General features: G+C 44.7%; 1 protein-coding gene across 7 annotated transcripts in view; it reads left to right on the top strand.

Moving 5' to 3' along the window:
- WWP1 (WW domain containing E3 ubiquitin protein ligase 1) overlaps positions 1-19858 on the top strand; it is a 111119-nt gene that overhangs the window by 85453 nt on the left and 5808 nt on the right. For 6 of the 7 annotated variants that reach the window (XM_066266448.1, XM_066266451.1, XM_066266447.1 and 3 more), the window contains 8 exons: positions 1856-1931; positions 2034-2105; positions 3839-3927; positions 7033-7192; positions 7968-8101; positions 8188-8328; positions 12892-13012; positions 19094-19198. In XM_066266448.1, coding sequence (XP_066122545.1) covers positions 1856-1931; positions 2034-2105; positions 3839-3927; positions 7033-7192; positions 7968-8101; positions 8188-8328; positions 12892-13012; positions 19094-19198 — 898 coding nt within the window. The remainder of the gene's footprint in view (positions 1-1855; positions 1932-2033; positions 2106-3838; positions 3928-7032; positions 7193-7967; positions 8102-8187; positions 8329-12891; positions 13013-19093; positions 19199-19858) is intronic. The other variant, XM_066266453.1, reaches the window with a different exon arrangement.

A 19858-nucleotide genomic window follows, 5' to 3' on the forward strand; every position in this document is an offset into this window, starting at 1 on the left:
AGCTTCCTTTTTTACCCTGTGCCATCCTCATCTTACCTGATTATTTGGTGGCTGGGTTATCCTTTCTCTTCAGCCTCTTAACATTGAAGGAAGGTCCCAGAGCTCCGTCCTCAGCAACCTACACATGTTCTCTTGGTGACTCTTACCCACTGTCCTGCTTTATAATCTCTCACTTCAAACTTTGCTTCTTCGATTCCCGGCCAGGACACACAAGAGAAACACCCATCAGCTTCTCCACCCTTCCCCCTCTCCTTTCTCTCTCTCTCTTTCCCTCCTGTAGCCAAGGCTCCATTGGAGCAAAGTTGGCCCAGGCGCTGAGGATAGCTCCATGACCTCTACCTCAGGCGCTAGAATGGCTCTGGTTGCAGCGGAGCAAAGCCCCAGAGGGGCCGAGCATTGCCCCCTAGTGGGCATGCCGGGTGGATCCTGGTTGAGTGCATGTGGGAGTCTGTCTGCCTGCCCCCCCCAACTTTGGAAAAATACAAAAAAATAAAACCCCCAAAATCTTACTTCTTTGTTATATCTGCTGGTCACCCCTTCCTGACAATTCCCATAGCACCTGTTCTTCCGGGACCTTTCCATCTGGGGTGATGGCCACGCGACTCCTAGGTGTGCTTGGGCCAGTGTTTCAGAATTATTGTAAGTCCTCTGTCTCTTCCCAAACCCCGCTGTCTCTGGCGTCACCTACCCTGCTGCCTGTCCTCCTGCTTCCTGCCTGCATCCCATGCTCCTACAGTAGCCAGACTGAGTAATAAAAAATCTAAGTAAAAAATCATTGTTTTACACAAAAGTATTCTGTGGTTTCCCTCTCGATCAGACTAAAAAGCAAAGTTTTTACAAGGCTCCGCAGCACCTGACCCCTGACATCACCTCTTTACTCCACTCCAGCATTGCTAGTCATCTAGCGGTCCCAGCAACACTGAGGCTCCTGTTCTCCGTGCACCCTGTCCACAAATGTCTCTATGGCTGTGGCTCCGTGTGTGCATTCAGACTTTACTTCGTGAGACCTGCTTTGTTCACCTTTCTCAGCAGCGAGTCTCTTCTCCCTCCTGCCCTTGCCCTGCTGCTTTCTCTCCTCTTTGTGTGTGTGTGTGGGGGGGGGGCACGTTCCCCATGCAGACACTCACAGCCTGCACAGCTGCCTCATTCATGCTGCTGCTTGTCTGCTCCTCCACTCGTCCTGAAGCTCCACAAAAACAGACTGTTTTATCCGCAAGTGAAGCTCTCACCATCTAGGAGAGTGCCAGGTGTATGCACATACTTCATAATGTGTGCTGAGTGACCTCGATCCTGGCTGTATGAGAACATCCTCCCTTGGTCCCAGAGGGTCCTCTTCATGGTGAGAGCTCTCTGTTCTCATCTCTCAGGCTCACTTGCGAGGCAGGAGACCCAGGCCCTATTTGGAAAGCCTGTTCCTACGTTAGGCCCACTTGGCCCCTTCCCTCACTGGCCACTGAGCCACCTGTCTCTGGGATCCCATCTTGCTGTGCTTACATTTCTTTTAGTTCGCTTAGGGTTAAGATGCAGTAGAGTTGCTTCCTTGTCCCTTCTGTCCAGATCCTTCAGGTTAAGGGTTATCTTTGAAATAGGTCTTCTTTGAAATAGTCTGCAGTGGACATTAGTATTTCACTTAACTGATTTTTATGAAGCCCTGTCCATAACATAGACTCTGTGTGCAGGGTCTTGTGTCCTCATTGCTCATACCCCTGCTGGCTCAGCAAACACACCCTCACTCTCTCCCAGCAAATAACTGTCCTGTGATCATTGTAGGCCTCTGGGACACTCCACTGTCACAAGGAGTGTTAAAGATTGACTTTACCGCACATTAATGCCTGCCTGTTCTGTTTCTCTTTAGAACTAAAGGTGGTCCACAGATTGCTTACGAACGCAGCTTTCGGTGGAAGCTTGCTCACTTCCGTTACCTGTGCCAGGTACTGCAGTGCTAAAATATTTCATGTCATAGCATTTAGTCGTATCTGTACCCAATATGTTTATAAGCTTGCGTGACACGACCATGTTATGTTTGTTTTCAGTCCAATGCACTGCCCAGTCACGTGAAGATTAATGTGTCCCGGCAGACGTTGTTTGAAGACTCCTTCCAGCAGGTAAGGGAGAGTTAATATGTCTCGTTGTGAAGGACAAGGCTTGAGAAATTTTAACCCCTGAAACAGCCACTGCAACAGTGACTGCCTTCCTGAGGGCCCTTATACTCACAGTCATACACTCACTGCCCACTTACTGAGGGCAGTGCTAAGCTGATGGCCATGTGCTTGGCACTGCCATTTAACTCATCCCCCTAACATGCCTTGCTTCACAGGCAGAGGCACTGAGACTGAGAAAGTCATTCTGCCATGAACGGGCTTGCTAAAATAAATGGTACAGAATGACACATTTTCACACTTGCTTTGCTAAGATTTTATTAACGCAAACAAAATGTCTTGGTAATACCACCAAATTAAAGTTAAGTAGGTACAGACACTGCAGCCCTGGACTGTTTCTCTAGCAGCCCTCCTTCCTGCTGGTTCTGTGTCCATGTCCTGCTCTCAGCGAGACCTTTGTGAGCTGCAAGTCCCTGCTAACCTCCCTCCCAGGCCCCCAGCCATTTGTGGTGCTTGGTGCTTCCTGCTGACGCTCAGCACTGCCCGACGGACAGTGCCACTCCACGAGAGCCCCCAGGCGGTCGTGTTCGCTGTGGCCTTGCCAGTCTCTGAAGCAGCCCGCATGTAGCAGTGCTCAGCAAATGCCTGATGGATGGGTAAACAAGTGAAATATGTGTACTCCCCTGAGTCCTCCACAGAATAAAGACAAAAAGTCAAAATCGTGACAGTTCTTTTTTGTGACGTGGAGAACTTCATGTCAGTCTTTTCAGCCCCCACAAAGCACTCCTGTGAGGACCCAGAAGCCCTGTGCTACAGGTGCTCAGGGACCCCATGGGCCAAAAGAGGACTCTGAAGTCAGGATACTCTCCTCCTACCTTACCGCACCCAGCTGTTGGCATGGGCACAGGATACTTATAGCTACTCTCCAGACTTGTCTTTTGGTTTGAGTTAGTACATTCTTAGCAAGGTAAGTGTCAGATGGAACCACCTGTTCCAACCTCTGTCTGAGCTTTATTTGAGTAAGTGTACATCCAGATTTGTTGTGCCCTGTCCCCTGCCTAGGAGAATCATGGTCTCTGTCATGTGCAGGACGAGCCTGGGCCTGCCTGTCCCAGGGCCCTGACCATGCGTACCAGCCTTGGCTCAGGCTCTGACACGTGTGAGAAGGAATCCATTGTTACCCAGTAGTGAAGCCTGTTACTAGTAACCTTAACATGAGCCAGTAAGGATTATGAAGTTGGTTATCTGTGTTGCGTTAAGATATACTTATTATGTATAAATGCATCACCTTATAAATAATTCTCTGCTATAACTGCATTTCTTTCCTACTGAGAAATGGAATGTGTATATAAGCAGGGCCCAAAACAAGATCTAATGCTTCTTGTTTAGTGTTGCTAATCAGAAAAAGTTGCTAATCAAAAAAAGCCTTTACAAGATTTTTGTAAAATTCTGGGAGTAATGGAGTGAGGGAATATTTTCTAACCATAGAGCTGTGTGAGACTTTCCTCTCGGCTGCGCTGACCGAGTGGAGCCACCACTCAGTACAGAGGGGGACGGAGAGAGGAGACTGAGCAGCACGAGGCACACCTTCACCACTTGCTCTTTAGAGTTAAAGGCATTGTTGTATGACATGAGGAAATGTGTTATTTTGAAAATATAGATATTTAAATTGAATTGTCTTTGGAAGAAACTTATGCTATATATTTGTGTTTAAATATCCATGTTTTTGTTTTAATCAGATTATGGCATTAAAACCCTATGACTTGAGGAGGCGACTGTATGTAATATTTAGAGGAGAAGAAGGACTTGATTATGGTGGTTTAGCAAGGTAAAATAAAACATCTGCTTTTAAATAGTGTCTCACACAGTGGATGTAGTATTGAAAAGATGTGTTTTTAAAAGCAATCAGTATTATTTTTAAGAACAAAAATAAAAAGATTTACACAACTCTAGAGGTTATAACCACTATTAGTACTCATGGTTAGCTTATACATTTTCTCTGCCCGTATATAAATTTGTATCTATGTGATATATATGTTTGCTGTTTTTTTTTAAACAGAATTGATCATACAACTTGTACAATATAGCAACTTGCTTTTGTTGTTTTATATATTGTGGAAATCTTCCCATATCACACATGGAGATAATCCTCTCTTTTTATTTAATGGCTGCACAATATTCCATTATATGGAGATATCATAAATCATGGATCAGCATGCACAAGGTTGTTTCTTTTCACTATTGTAACAGTGTGTGTTCTGTGTTTGTGTTGTTAATTCAGTCTGAGTCGTTATGAGAACAAAGTTTTCTGTATTCATTCACTATATTGTTAACAGTAGATGCTTGCGAAACAATGATTAGGAAATCCTTTTAGAGTTTTTTACCCTCAATTGCTTTGAAAAATTATTTAACAATAATTTATTGTTTAGCAAAACATTAAATCTTCCCAAAGATTTAAACTTGCTTTGAATAGAAACAGCTCTTTCTGAACTCATATTTTACAGGTATATAGAATTACGTAAGTATAGTTTAGTGCTATTGACAAGAAGCGAGGTGGGACTGGGCACCACCGGTGGGAGCGTGTCAGTGGGATTATCGGCTTTGGTTGTATTCGCATATTTTCATATCCAGAATATTATCAAGGAGGTTTTTGAGAAAAGAAATACTACCTATCATAGTGAATGTTTATATTTCAGCTATTGTGATATCTCCCAGTTTCAGAAATGTTCATTCAAAAGAAAGGTACATCTGAGAAATGAAATATAGTATTATTTTTACAGTGTCTGGCTTGATAACATTCTCATTCTTATCTGAACCCCTTTTTTACTTCAACAATTCTGGTTTAGTTTTATAATTTGAAAGTTTTACTGCATATAGTCAGTTTTTCCATACCATAATTTTCTTATTCCCAAATTCTTTGCTTTGACTTGTGTGTGGGTGTTGGTTTATTCAGGAATTCAGAATTGACAAGGGTGATGTATTCCAGCAGTTTTCAGAATGTGTTTTCTGTTGCTTTTGAATGTAAGTGGTAGCTTGACCAGACACAGCTTCTCACCTGAGAGTTCGCCTCCTGTCCCTTCAGTGTGAATGGGGCACTGCCAGAGGGAGCCCAGTCCTTGTTCTCGAAGCTTACTGATTTCATTGTTGATTGTTTTGTATCTTTTCTAGGAACATGTTAAAATCTTCCTTAACTTAAGGGGACTTTTCTTCTATTATGTCTTTGAATATTTTTTCTGTTCCATGTGTTCCATTTTCTTCAGGAACATCAGTCGTGGGTATGTGGAGTCTCCTTTGTCAGTCGTACATGTCTGTCTGATTTCTTTCTCTTGTGCTTTTCCACACCTGTTTTGGTTTTTCTCACACCTGTCCCCATGTCCCTGTTCACAGTGCTGCCTGCCTTCTGCTGCTTCTACTGTGATTTTCTTCATTTTCTTCTGTAGACTCTGCTAGCTCATCTGCTGTCTCATGATCTTTTCACCCTCTGTGTCTCCTTAGTTATTGAGAGCGTGAAGAGGGGTGTGCTGAATGTGACTGCCTGTTAGAGTTTCTCCCTCTTTCCCTCTGTCAGGTACAGGTCAGGTGCCATGGGACAGCCCTCCTTCTGAGTGACTCAGTTTTCTCTGGGCTGCTTTTGCTGACCATGGCTTGCAGCAGCTGGATACTTTATTCCTAGTTCTGTGTCTGAGCACACGCCCAGCAGATGCGTTCAGTGCTCATCCCTGGCCATGTTATACGCCACCTGTGTCAGTGGGAGGCACACTTGGTTCAGCTGCTGTGTTGGGGCTGCATTTAGTTTTAGGAATCAGTACCTATCGTTTCTTAGCTGGTGTTGTTTGGGGATTCCCTTTTCTCTAGGCATTCCTGAGACTGTGTAAACCTTTAGAAGAACACTTGTACAGAGGCTGCCAGGGTGGGCTAGCCTGCATATCGGTGGCCCCCATTCTGATTTAAAATTTTAAAAAATTATTTGACAACATTAAAGAAAGTTACTAGATTATGCTTTAAAAGTAAGATTTCTGGCTTCTTTTTAAAAGTACCTTCTCACGTGGCATCAACTGGCTGAATCAGAGGAGCTGCCTCCCCTGAGGGTAGTGAACTTCTTCCACTTCTGTGCTCACCACTGCCCCATCATATGAGGGCTGGGATTATATGCCCAGAAATCATTTTTCTTTAAAACCAATATAACTTTGGTCAGGGATACAGTGGAGAGTGAGAGATTGGGGTCAGTAGCGAATAGCAGCCCCTTTCTCTCCCTCACCAGTCCCTGCGGGAACCTGGGTTGGAGCCTGGCTGTAGAAGAAATTGCTGGTTAAAAGCCATTTACAAATTAAGCGTGTTTTGTCATATAAATTATTAACCTTTTATCTAATTGTATTTCATGTATTAGACTTTTATAAATGAGGCAAAATGGGTGATAACTTAAAGAATGTTCATCACATTTAAAGAATTTGCCTTTTAATTTGGGTGCCAATTCTCATGCTTTGGCAGTAAAACTAAACGTATTCCATAGCAGCAGTGCTGTGTGGCTCAGAACCACCCACAGATACTTACCAAAACCTATTGTGCTTTGTCCCATGATGCCTGTAAGCATTACGGTTACAAGAAATATATAAAGCTGTGGCCTTTCCTTTTGAGGAGCTTACTACAGTCTGGTAGATGGGGCAGGTCATCTAAAGAATAGTGAATACCACTGTGAGTTTGTTACTGTTACTGGTGCCACAAAACCTCTGGACTGGGAAACACAGGCTCTGCCCAGACACAGTTGTAGCTGAGGGGATACCCCAGCAAGTCTGCAGAGAAATGAGTGTGGCAGGTGTGACGACACTGGCTTTGTATTTGGCGGTGAGGACTGGTAGGCACTTTGTGTATTTGATCCGCTATTAAATTTGTGTACACTGAATGCTAAGGAATGATCTTGCCCTGTTTTCTCTAGAGAATGGTTCTTCTTGCTCTCACATGAAGTCCTGAACCCCATGTACTGCTTGTTTGAGTATGCTGGCAAGAACAACTACTGTCTGCAGATCAACCCCGCATCCACCATCAACCCAGACCACCTCTCCTACTTTTGTTTCATCGGTCGCTTCATTGCCATGGTGAGCCTGATGCCAAGTCTCATTTGTTCATTTAAGCTTCACTTAGTGGAAAGCCAGGTCCTCAGAGAAATGCCAGGCTGCTGTTAGAGTGAGATGCTGTTTCTGCAGAGACACAGTCGAGGGCCTGGAGGCTTTGGGCTTCAGAGGACACAGCACAGTAGAGGTGGGGCCGAGGGGCGGGGCTCCCTGGGCTGGCAGCTGCCAGGGTAGTGAAGGCAGTGTTCCCGGGAGCCCTGAGGCCCTTTCTCCACTGCGGCATCTCGGTAGGTTAATGTAATTTATAAAGTGCTCTGGAGTGGGGTTGGTAAAGCTCCTTAACACCAAGAGGGAGAGGAGAGATGAGAAGCACCAATTCTTTGTTGCAGCACCTTAGTTGTTCATTGATTGCTTTCTCATATGTGCCTTGACTGGGGGGGTTCTGGCCGAGTCAGTGACCCCTTGCTCAAGCCAGCAACCTTGGGCTTTAAGCCAGCGACCTTGGACTCAAGCCAGTGACCTTTGGGCTTAAGCCAATAACCTTGGGATCATTTCAGTGATCCTGTGCTTAAGCTGATGAGCCCACGCTCTAGCAGGCGACCCTAGGGTTTTGAATTGGGGCCCTCAGTGTCCTGGGCCACCAGTGGTCAGGCATACCCTTTTGTCAACAGGACGTGTAGCTGGGTTTTTTACCTCACTTAAATAGATAAAGCCTCATGATTTCTCTGTTATCATTATATTCTCAATAAAAAAAATTACTTTGTACATTTTAAAATAAGTTTTTTGTTTTTCTTGGCAGGCACTTTTCCATGGAAAGTTTATTGATACTGGTTTCTCCTTACCATTCTATAAGCGTATGCTAAGTAAAAAACTGACGATTAAGGATTTGGAATCTATTGATACTGAATTTTATAATTCCCTTATCTGGATAAGGTTTGAACATTTATGTTTCAATAAGGCATTTTCTTGAAACCAATTTATATGACTTGTTAATAAGTATGTCTATTTTTCTCACCTAGAGACAACAACATTGAAGAATGTGGCTTAGAAATGTACTTTTCTGTTGACATGGAGATATTGGGAAAAGTTACCTCACATGACCTGAAATTGGGAGGTGCCAATATTCTGGTGACAGAAGATAACAAGGATGAATACATCGGGTGAGGTTCCCAGAGCTCCCGAAGCATGCTGGCACGAGGCCCTGCTGGCACCCAGCCCCTCCCTGTCTGTTCCTCTGGGAGGACTGACTCCACATTCATTCCTCTGATTTCCTTTTTCATCGTGTTCTCTCTACTTGACCTCTGCACAGGCTCCGCCGTGCTCCAGGTCTATGCGCACTGCCATCCCGTCCCGTGTCCTCCGGTGTTTTTGACCTCTGCACAGGCTCTGCCGTGCTCCAGGTTCACGCACACTGCTCTCCCTTCCCGTGTTCTCCTGTGTTCTTGACTTCTGCACAGGGTTCACCGTGCTGTAGGTCCATGTGCATTGCTATCCCTCCTGTGTCCTTCTGTGTTCTTGCAGTCAGAGCACACACACTCCCTTCACTGCCCACAGCCACTGGCTGTGTGCTCCCTGCCCAGTCAGGGCTCAGAGGCTGGGCAGAGCTCACAGCCACCTCCTTGCAGACAGAAGAGCAGGGCGCCCTGTAGAACAGCATGATATGGACCCCAGCCCCGACCATCCAGAAGGGCTCATCTCCTGGTGCATCTCACCTGCCCTCTCACTCCCTGTCTTAACATGGGCTCCCACACCAGTTTTAAACTGCCCTCTTGAGTCCCATGAACCACAGCCTACAGTTTCTTGTCCTCTTCTTTCAGTTGTGCTGCTCCACATTTCCTTCACTTCCTCAACGCGGATGTTTGTCCAAGGCCCTTCACGCAGCCTGCTTCTCAGAGGTCTGCTCCCAAGCCTCAGTGTTCTGTTAGTCAGGTGTGACCTTGAGAAAGTGTTTCCATGTGCCAGCCAGGCCAGTGCAGACTTCCAGGAAGCAGCCAGATAGATGTTTCAGGCTCCTGAGCCATGTATAGCCCCAGTTCAGCCCCGCTCCGGAGCGCGCCCCGTCCCCGGAGCTGACGCTGTGCTGCGTAGACAGCATGAGCACAAGCCCGTGTGGCAGTGTTCTGATACAACCCCAGAACACGCACTGAAATTTGATTTCCTGTGCTTTTTATATCATGGAATGTTACTTTTAATTTTTTTTTTAATTAAAAAGTAGGTAGAGACTCACATTGTGCACAGAAAGCATGTTAGAGGCTGGATTGGGCCCACACCTCCTGAACTCCTGACTGACCCGCGTTACAGGTGGCATGTCACATTGCTCATTTCCTCTCCCCACTGCCTTTCTGGGCCTGTTCCTGCCCTGGTGCCACGTTTCCCCTTCTAGATTTGAACTTGGTATTGACCTTGTTTCTCTTCCTTTCAGATTTTTCATGTTTGCTCTTTGTAATTGTTTCCAAAGCAGGATTATGTACACATTACTCTCTAACTTGCTTTTCCCAGGACAGGAGAGCTAGATTCACTCGCTTCCTAATGGCTAGATAAGCTTGCTGTCCTTCCTGTGTGACTCAGGATCTTTCGGGCTGTGTCCAGCTTGGGCCGCTGCAGACCAGGCAGCAGAAGACCGTTAGCAGGAGTGCACACAGGCTGCTGCTGTCTCCCCCTGGGGAGAGTCAGAGACCACCGAGCAGACGTGGCTGCAGTGCTTGCTTCTTAACCTGCCGTAGTGTCACCATCACGCCCCACTCAGCAGTCAGCCCTCGGGTTCTCTGAGTGGGGCGTTGCCCCACTGTGTACATTTGGGGCACTCGGAGCATTTATCACTTCTGTTAGACAACACTGAAGAAAGTATATTCACAAAGGTGTGAAAGGCACTGGGCTTTCTGTATTTGTTAAACCTTGAGCTCTCCACAAAATCCAGTGATTAACACCTAGCACAACCTAAGCACTTAGAAAATGCTGTCCACGTTTTCAGATGTCAGGGCAGTTTAATGCCTGTACTTAGTTTACTTCCTTGAATTCTGTACTTTGTGTTATTAAGGAAACTACTATTTTTAAAAATCTAGTCTGTAGAGTACCTACTATATAGGAGTTTATACCTAATCATGACTGTAACATTTTTTGGCAGATTTTGTTTCATTCTCTGGTACAATAACACTTTGATCTTGTTTTTTAATCTTGCTCTTTAAAATTATGAGGTAATGCTCTTCTTTTTCAGTTGTGACACTTAGTTTTTAGTGCACAGGAGCAGATATACTGCTCTTTGGAAGGCAGAAACGAGCAGGCGCAGAGGAATTGAGATGTTCCAGGGACTGGGAGCCACATGCTGTGGGAACGTGCAAGGTGGCAAGAAACAGTGGCCGGGGGCCTCAGCGGGGGCCGCCTGTGCTCAGTACACAAAAATCACATTGTTTCCAAGACTCCTGGATGTTTATTGAACACCAACATGATGGGATGACCAGTAGTGGTTTTGGGTGGCTGTGCAGGGAGCTCCAGGAGTCACAGATGGAAGGGACTGTGTGGGGAGGACCTGAAGTAGGAGGTGGTCCAGGAATCTAGAAGGGGGGAGGCAGACACAGATGAAAATGACGGGATGGGGTTTTGGGGACGTTACAGGAATAGAATGGCTCAGAGTCAGTCATGACTCACATGGAGTGGGGAAATAGTTGTAAATGAAGTAGTTAATGACTGATGTTTCTGGACTGGTTGGCAGTGCATGTGTTAGCAGGATGTCTGAGGACAGACGAATTACAAATATCTTCATCTCATGGGGAGCATGATTTGGGGTGAGAGTAATTGGCTTTTCTGTGATAGTTGAAACTTAAGCAATGGACAGAGTCATCTGTAGTTAGTTGAGTGACTAGAAGAGACAAAAAGTCAGAGATCTCAGTGACACCCAGTCATGGGACAGTGACCCCGATGAGGGCCACTAAGGAGTAGGCAGAGCCATTCAGCTAGTGGTGCTGCTGGGTAAGAAGGACTCTGAGAGCTGGGGACACTCCTGTCATTGTCACAGGAAGTTCATGTCACGCACACACATTTCCTGAGTGACATTTGTGAAGGAAGTTGTTTCTTCTTGCAGGATGTCAAAATTTTGCCAAACTAGTGGTTTAAAACTTGGGTAAACAGTCTGGCACAATGGAGAAAGTGTCAACCTGGGACACTTAAGGTCCCAGGTTTGAAACCATGAGGTTACTGGCTTGAGCATGGGATCATAGATGTGATCCCAAGGTCGCTTGGCTTGAAGACCAAGGTCACTGGCTTGAGCAGGGGTCACTGCTCAGCTGGAGCCCCAGGTCAAGGCACATATGAGAAGCAATCAGTGAACAACTAAAGTGCTGCAACTACAAGTTGATGCTTCAAATCTCTCTCCTTTTGTCTCTCTCACAAAAAAATTTAAAAAAAATAAAACTTGGGTAAACAGGAAGTGAGAAGGTGAGGACCGTGAGCAAGGTTCGTCTTCTAATTAGTGTTGGCAGGGGTGTGTGTGTGAGGGGAGTGTGAAAAGGAGTCATCTGAGCCCCAAGGTGGCAGCTGGGCAGAGTTGAGGGTTTTGTCACGGTGAATGGAAGGTTTGGAAGCAGCACACCCAAGTGGAAGGTTGCCTTGGACATGAATGAGTCAGCCACCTTCCTCCTGCACACAGGGCAGAGGTTGAGGGGTCCCAGAGAGGCTGCCTCCTCTACCTGCTCTCCATGGCTGCTCCTGCATGGGGCCTCCACACCACCTCCCTTCCAGACCTTGTCACTGACGGTGCTACTCCTTGTTTCTTCTTGCCACCCTCCTTCACAGCTTCTTCGAGCGTTTTATTTCCATCTTAAATGATTTCTACTCTAAATGTTAGGAAACTGTCACGTTCTCCATTAAGTCAGCACTGAGCTTTCTCTAACAGGGACATAACCTGTCCCAGCATATGACCCACAGGCAGTGTCCTCGTGTCCCTGCAACACAGCCTTGCTTCCCTGCGGAGGGCTGTTAGGAGAAAGGGGAGCCCATCTGGTAGCTGTGGTGCCTTCCCTGCTCACAGTGTGGCCATGAGTGCTGCTGTGCCAGCTGTCGCATTGACAGGGAACCTCCTTGTTGTTCCTTACTTTGGAAAGCACCCTTTAAGCTGCACACGTGCGGGAGCTGGTTTCCTCATTGTTGATACATGTTAACTCAAAAACTACACACACGTGTGTGTAAAGAATGTAAATGGTATATTAAAATTATTTACTGATTTGAGAGAAAGAGAGATACATTGATTTGTTGTTCCACTTATTTATGCATTCATTGGTTGATTCTTGTATGTGCCCTGAGTGGGGATTGAACCCACAACCTTGGCCTATTGAGATGATGCTCTAACCAACTGAGCTACCCAGACGGGGCCTTAGATGGTATATTTAGGGAAAAAATAGGACATTTATTTATTTATTTATTTACCTATTTAGCGCGCGCGCGAGAGAGAGAGAGAGAGAGAGAGAGAGAGAGAGAGATAAGCATTATCTTGTAGTTGCAGCACCTTACTTGTTCATTGATTACTTCTCATATATTCCTTGACCCAGGGGGCTCCAGGTGAGCCAGTGACCTCGGAGTTTCAAACCTGAGACCTCAGCATCCCAGGTTGGTGCTCTATTCACTGCGCCACTGCCAGTGAAGACAAAACACGGGATTTTTAGAAGTACTTGGTGTTTCTAAGCCTTTACCATACACAAATGACCTATTTTGAATACTGTTTTTATTTTCAGTTTAATGACAGAATGGCGTTTTTCTCGAGGAGTACAAGAACAGACCAAAGCTTTCCTGGATGGTTTTAATGAAGTTGTTCCCCTTCAGTGGCTACAGTACTTTGATGAAAAAGAGCTGGAGGTGAGGATCTTTCCCTCCCCCCACCCCCCGTAACCACCACACTCCTGTCCATGTCTCTTAGTCTCACTTTTATGTCCCACCAATGTATGGAATCCTGCAGTTCTTGTTTTTTTCTGATTCGCTTATTTCATTCCGCATAATGTTATCAAGATTCCACCATTCTGCTGTAAGTGATCCAATGTCATCATTTCTTATGGCTGACTAGTATACCATGGTGTATATGTGCCCCATCTTCTTTATCCAGCCTTCTATTTTTTTTTTACAGTGATTAAAAGCCTTTAAGCAAACTCTTGGCCAATATAGCAAGAATCCATAAAAGAGTAGTGTCCTTAACATGTTCACCAAGTCCAAGTTGGCCCCATCACCATGCCAAATCCCTGAAAAATGCAAACCAACCACAGTTCAGTCTGTTAGGAGCTGTCACAGGGAGCAGGAGTCCAGGAAAAGTCCACATCCAGGAAAAGTCCACATGGCACTGGAATTGTTACCATGCTATACTTTGCAGCTCATGTCCAAGTCCCAATGACCGCTGCTTCTAGCTGGTAATGATTCAGGTAGACTGGAGAAGCCATTTGCAGCATGCGTGGATATGGAGCTTCTGTTCTCCTCTGCCTGGAGAGATGATGAGACCAGGTAGCTTTTCCCTGGAGCTCTGCGACTGTGGCATGGTAAAGAGAACCTTGGGATACACTAAGCAGTCTCGGTGTGGCTTCTTCAGTGTTCCTTGGTTGAAGAGTCCTCTTAGTTTAGTGCAAAGTTGGTTTTTCCAGATGATAGTTCTTAAAATTAGTTTGTATTCCACTTTGGTTCTGGGAGGTAGATGTTGGTACGTCCGCCCACTCCAGCGCCATCTTGTCTCTCCTCCTCCTTTTTTATGGTCTCATCGCAGACAAATCTTTAATCTCCTCATGGTTTTTGAAGCAGGTGTCATAATGTCTTTCCCTTTTGAGGCTGAATCATACTCCATTATATGTGTAGACTGCATATCCTTTACCTATCTGTCAGCCAGTGGATATTGGGGTGCCTCCACCTTGGTTATTGAGAGGACTGACGCTGTGAGCGTGGCTGTTCTAGTATCTCACTCCCTGCTTCCAGCTCCTTGGGTCTGTCCCCAGGAGTAGGACTGCTAGGTCACAAGGAATCCTAATTTTTTGAGAAGCTGCCAGCTTCCATTCCCACCAAAGTGTACAGGGGTTCCTATTTCTGCACACCTGTGCCTACATTTGTTATTTTCTGTTGTGCTTTATGGTATCCATCCTAATGGGTGTGAATAACACTTCATTGTTGTTTTGATTTGTATTTCCATAAAGACTAGTCTTTGAATTCATGACATCTTCTCTTCCCATATGGGCACCAGGATAGATAGCCCATGGCATTTCCTCTCTGGCTCCCTGGAGGTGCAAGTGTTTTAACGTCAGCCAGCTTGGATCCTTTATTAAGCAATGTGGTGTGTTCATGTAATCAAAGATGCACATGAAAAGCTGCATTTTGTGTTTTATACAGTGATATTCCTATGTAGAAATTAGCCTGCTGGATACTTCAACTGATGTGGGAAGTAGATGAAATCAGGGCTCGGAGCCTGAATGACATGTTGAGTCTCTAACCCTGGTTCATGTCTTTCCTAACAACTTGCTTTTATGAATTAGTTTACACACAGTAAACCCTGCCCAGGTAGCACAGTTTGTTAGAGCATCAACCTGAGACACCAAGGTTGTGGCTTTGATCCCCAGTCAGGCACATAGAAGAATCAATCAATGAATGCATAAATAAGTGGAACAACAAATAAATAAATCTCTCTCTCTCCCCCCCCGCCCCCTCCCTCTTTTTTCCCTCCCTCTCTCCCTCTCTACCTTTTCTCTAAAATCAATCTAGGGAAAAAAAGAAACATTAGAAAAGTGAATGGAAGATAGTTTTTAGAGTAGTGTTAATTTTTTAATCAGACTTAATTAAGAATCTGAAGAAAATTTAGCTATTTTGGATCCTCAAGATGCATACCCCTAAAATGTATGCATCTTGAGGCTGAATCATACTCCATTTTATGTGTAGACTGCATGTCCTTTACCCATCTGTCAGCCAGTGGATATTGGGGTGCCTCCACCTTGGTTATTGTGAGGACTGACGCTGTGAGCGTGGCTGTTCTAGTATCTCAGCTCAGGCTGGCGACCTCGGGGTCTCGACCCTGGGTCTTCCACATCCCAGTCCAATGCTCTATCCACTGTGACACCGCCTGGTCAGGCAATAAAAAAATCTTAAAAATAACATCTTAAAGTTTAAATAGATTTTACCTGTAAAAGGGGGCATGATTATGAATAAGCACTACTTTGAGTAATGACAGGAACACCATTATTATTATTCATGGGTAAGAGAAACAGTGGAGGGAGTAAGAGAAAGAACAGACTAGGAGTAAAAATCAAAGTAGAACAAACCAAAAAAGGATGAATATTCTCTCACAGCTCTGCATTATGAGCTAAGGGCAAGTCAGCACCAACTGGACGTTAGTCCCCTTAGGTGTGAAATGCCCACTCTGTCCCAGGCTGTACATGAGAATGTGAAGGCCACCAAGGGCTTGACAAGCATGAGACTGTCGCAGCTTCCTGGTCCTCCGCTTTAGCGCTCCCAACCCTTTTTCCAGGGGACTCTCTCTCTCTGTCTCTGGGGAAAAAAACAAACAAAATAAATATTTTTTTTATTTGTTGATTTTAGAGAGAGAGGAGAGAAATAGGTGGGGGTGTGGGGAAGCACAACTCATAGTAGTTGCCTCTCATATGTGTCTTGACCAGGCAAGCCCAAGGTTTCCAACTCGCAATCTCAGCATTCCAGGTCAGCGCTTTATCCACTGCACCACCACAGGTCAGGCTAAACTTTAAGAAGATTTTACAGTTATTCTTTTTTTTTTTTTTACAGAGACAGAGTCAGAGAGAGGGATAGACAAGGACAGACAGGAACAGAGAGATGAGAAGCATCAATCATTAGTTTTTCGTTGTGTATTGTGACACCTTGGTTGTTCATTGATTGCTTTCTCTTATGTGCCTTGACTGGGCCTTCAGCAGGCCGAGTGACCCCTTGCTCGAGCCAGCGACCTTGGATCCAAGCTGGTGAGCTTTTGCTCAAACCAGATGAGCCCAGGCTCAAGCTGCCGACCTCGGGGTTTCCAACCTGGGTCCTCAGTATCCCGGTCTGACGCTCTATCCTCTGCGCTACCGCCTGGTCAGGCTACAGTTATTCTTTATAAAAACTCAACCATGCTAGGAATAGAGGACAGCTTTCTGTTTGATGAAGAGTGTTATGTCACTGATTGTCAACTTAGGAAATCTCAAGGGCCCGATTCCAATAGCCAAACCCTATTTGGAATAATAGTAAATTTAACAAGACTGTGGGTACAAGGTCAGTAATTTAAAAAGTCAGTTTATATCTTTTGTATACTAGCAATGAACAATTGGGAAGTTTCATTTACTAAAGTATCAAAAAAATGAACTAATTTAACCACAGACATATGAGACCTCTGTCTTTAAAACTTAAAAATTGGCCTGACCAAGCAGTGGCGCAATGGATAGACCCAGGTGCGGAGGACCCAGGTTCAAGACCCCGAGGTCTCCAGCTCTAGCGCAGGCTCATCTGGTTTGAGCAAAAAGCTCACCAGCTTGAGCCCAAGGTTGCTGGCTTGAGCAAGGGGTTACTCGGTCTGCTATAGCCCCCGGTCAAGGCATATATCAATGAACAACTGAGGTGCCACAAAAAACTAATGATTGATGCTTCTCATCTCTCTCCATTCCTGTCTGTCCCTACCTATCTCTCTTCCTGACTCTTTCTCTATCTCTGTAAAAAAAAAAAAAAATTGCTCAGGAAAATTAAGGATTACTTGAATAAGTAGAGAGGTATATCAGCTTATGTATTGGAGGACTCAATATTGTAAAAATGTCAATTCTTTCCAAATTAATTTGTATATTCAACACAATGCCAGTCAACATCTTAGCAGATTTTTTAATAAAAATTGATAGGCTCATTCTAAAATTACTATGAAATACAAAGGCCACAACAATTTTGAAAAAGGACAAACTTGGAGGCTATCTCTACCTGGTTTCAAGAATTATGATGGAGCCGTGGTGACTCAGACAACATGGTCTTTGTGACAGGAGACCAGTATTTCTCAGTGGAACACCGGAATGTCCAGAAACAGACCCACACATAAATAATTGTCAGTTGATTTTTAACAAAAGTACTGATATGTTTCAGTGAGAAAGGAAACTTGTTCTGAACAAATGATGCTAGGTCAACAGAATATCCCACATAGAAGAGAGTTCCCCTTACCTCTGCTTCAGCTCTTAGCAAAGATTAACTTAAGCCAGGCATAACTAGGAAAGCGAAAAAGAAATCACAGGAGAAAAATCTTGGTGTAGGCATTAGTTTCTTAGGTAGAACACAAAAAAAATAATAAACCACCCCCACAGAAAGGTTAAATTGGACATCATCAAAACTAAAAACTCTGCTCTTCAAAGTAAATGAGAAAAGGCAGCCTGCACTCAGGGACAGAGATTGACAAAGGATGATACACAAAAGGAGCTACAGTGGCAGCAGGTAAACACCTGGAGGATGCTCCTCGCACCCTGGGAAGTACAGGTTGGAAGCCCAGTGATGTCCACCTGGGGCCCCTGGTTAGTTTCCTGCGGAGTCAGACATACCTCACCCCTGTGCCCTGCCAGTTCCACTAGTAGGTATTTACCCAAGTGAAGTGTGAAGTGAAATATATGTCCACAGAGTCTCCATATGTTCATTACAACTTTATTACTCAAAGCCCCAAATTTGAAGTAACTTAAATGTTCACCAACAAATGGATAGTGGTGTATGTTCATATAACGAAACACTCCTCAGCAATATGAAACAGTGCTGTTACCCAGAGCAACAGAGATAATGTGCTGGGTGAGGGGGACAAACAAGCCTGTGTGCACACTGTGTGACAATCTGAAGAATCTAGTCCAGGCGTCCCCAAACTATGACCCACGGGCCACATGCAGCCCCCGAGGCCATTTATCCAGCCCCGCCGCACTTCCGGAAGGGGCACCTCTTTCATTGGTGGTCAGCGAGAGGAGCACTGTATGTGGCGGCCCTCCAATGGTCTGAGAGACAGTGAACTGGCCCCCTGTGTAAAAAGTTTGGGGACCCCTGATCTAGTCAGTGGTCACCTAGTGCCAGGTGAGGATGGTGGCCTTGACTGCAAAGGGGCCGTCATGGAAACATTCTGTATCTTGATTGTGATGGTGGTTACACACGTGTAGGTACATGGGTCAAAGCTCATCTAACTCTAATTAAAACACATGCATCCTGCCTGGCCTCTGGTGGTGCAGTGGATAGAGCATTGACCTGGAATGCTGAGGTCACGGGTTTGAAACTGTGGGCTTGCCTGGTCAAGGCATATATGACAAGCAATCAGTGAAAAATAAAGTGAAGCAACTATAAGTTGATGATTCTCTCTCTCTCTCCTGTCTCTCTAAAAATAAGTAAAATCTTTAAAAAATATGTGCATCCTATTGTCTATAAATTCAGAATTGATGAGAAGTAAAATATGTATCATACTACTATGCACATAATAGGTTCATCCCACTTATAATAAACTGGCATTTGAAAATTTCATATTTATAGGATATTTTATTCTCAAAGCCTGAATAAATAAGGTTAGTATATTTTTCAGTAGATAACATAAATTTTTTTTAAAAAGCTGATTATTCTAAGCCCAGGGCCCGCTTCTGCCTCTGTGACTCGCTTGCTGAGCCCACACAGCCAACCCAGCTCCCTTGCTCCATGGCTCCCTTATGTGACTTTCTGAGTAAACTTTAGCTTGCATTTTGAGGGGGAGGGAGCAGAAGTTTGTTTGAAACTCATTAATAATTTGGATACTCAATTTAGGATGTATTTATAGTAAAGGGATATTCTTTTTAGCACAGCTAATGTTCTTGAAGAACAGTTACCCTGTGTTTTTTCTGAGTTCAGTAAACATGGATAAGATCAAGTACCAAGGGATCTGTGTGACACATTGCAACAAAATGTTGTGGGTTGGTTACTGTGGCCGTTGTTGGCATCCCCCAGGTGATGCTGTGCGGCATGCAGGAGGTGGACCTGGCTGACTGGCAGAGGAACACCGTGTATCGGCACTACACGAGGAACAGCAAGCAGATCATTTGGTTCTGGCAGGTATTTGCTCCCTTGTTTTATAACACAGCACCTAGAGAGGATGTCTTCTTTCTTTTTATTTTTTTTAATTGATTGATTTTAGAGAGAGGAGAAGGTTGGGGAGACGAGCAAGGAACATCAACTCATAATTGCTTCTCGTATGTGCCTCGATTGGGCAAGCCTAGAGTTTTGAACCAGTGATGCCAAGATTATAGGTTGATGGTTTATCCACTGCGCCAGCACAGGTCAGGCAAGATGTCTTCTAATGAAACAGTACATTTTTAAACTGAGACTGCTTTTGGACCTGGCTTTTAGTCTTTGAATTGGGAACCAAAAGTAGCAGTCTGAATACCAGTTAACAAATGGCTCCATAGGGCTGTGTTCCTGGATGGATGAGTGACAAAACCTCTTTAAAGTGAATGTAATGGTAATAAGTTGGAGCGGTTTTTTCCTAGCAATATCAAAGTATTGTACAAATTGTACTTAATTCTGGAAGTGAAGGAGGAAGTATGTTTTCATGAGAAAGAGCAGACACTTAGGTGACATATGCTGGGAAATTAGAAAACCCACAGAGTCATGTCTCCCCTTCCTCTTTCCTGGTCTCTGGTCACCCATATGCTGCTCTGTAATCTGAAAGCACATTTTACTTTAACAGACGTGTGTGTTTATTTGAAAATGTCA

This window comes from Saccopteryx bilineata, chromosome 3, assembly GCF_036850765.1.
Source record: "Saccopteryx bilineata isolate mSacBil1 chromosome 3, mSacBil1_pri_phased_curated, whole genome shotgun sequence".
Taxonomy (NCBI): domain Eukaryota; kingdom Metazoa; phylum Chordata; class Mammalia; order Chiroptera; family Emballonuridae; genus Saccopteryx; species Saccopteryx bilineata.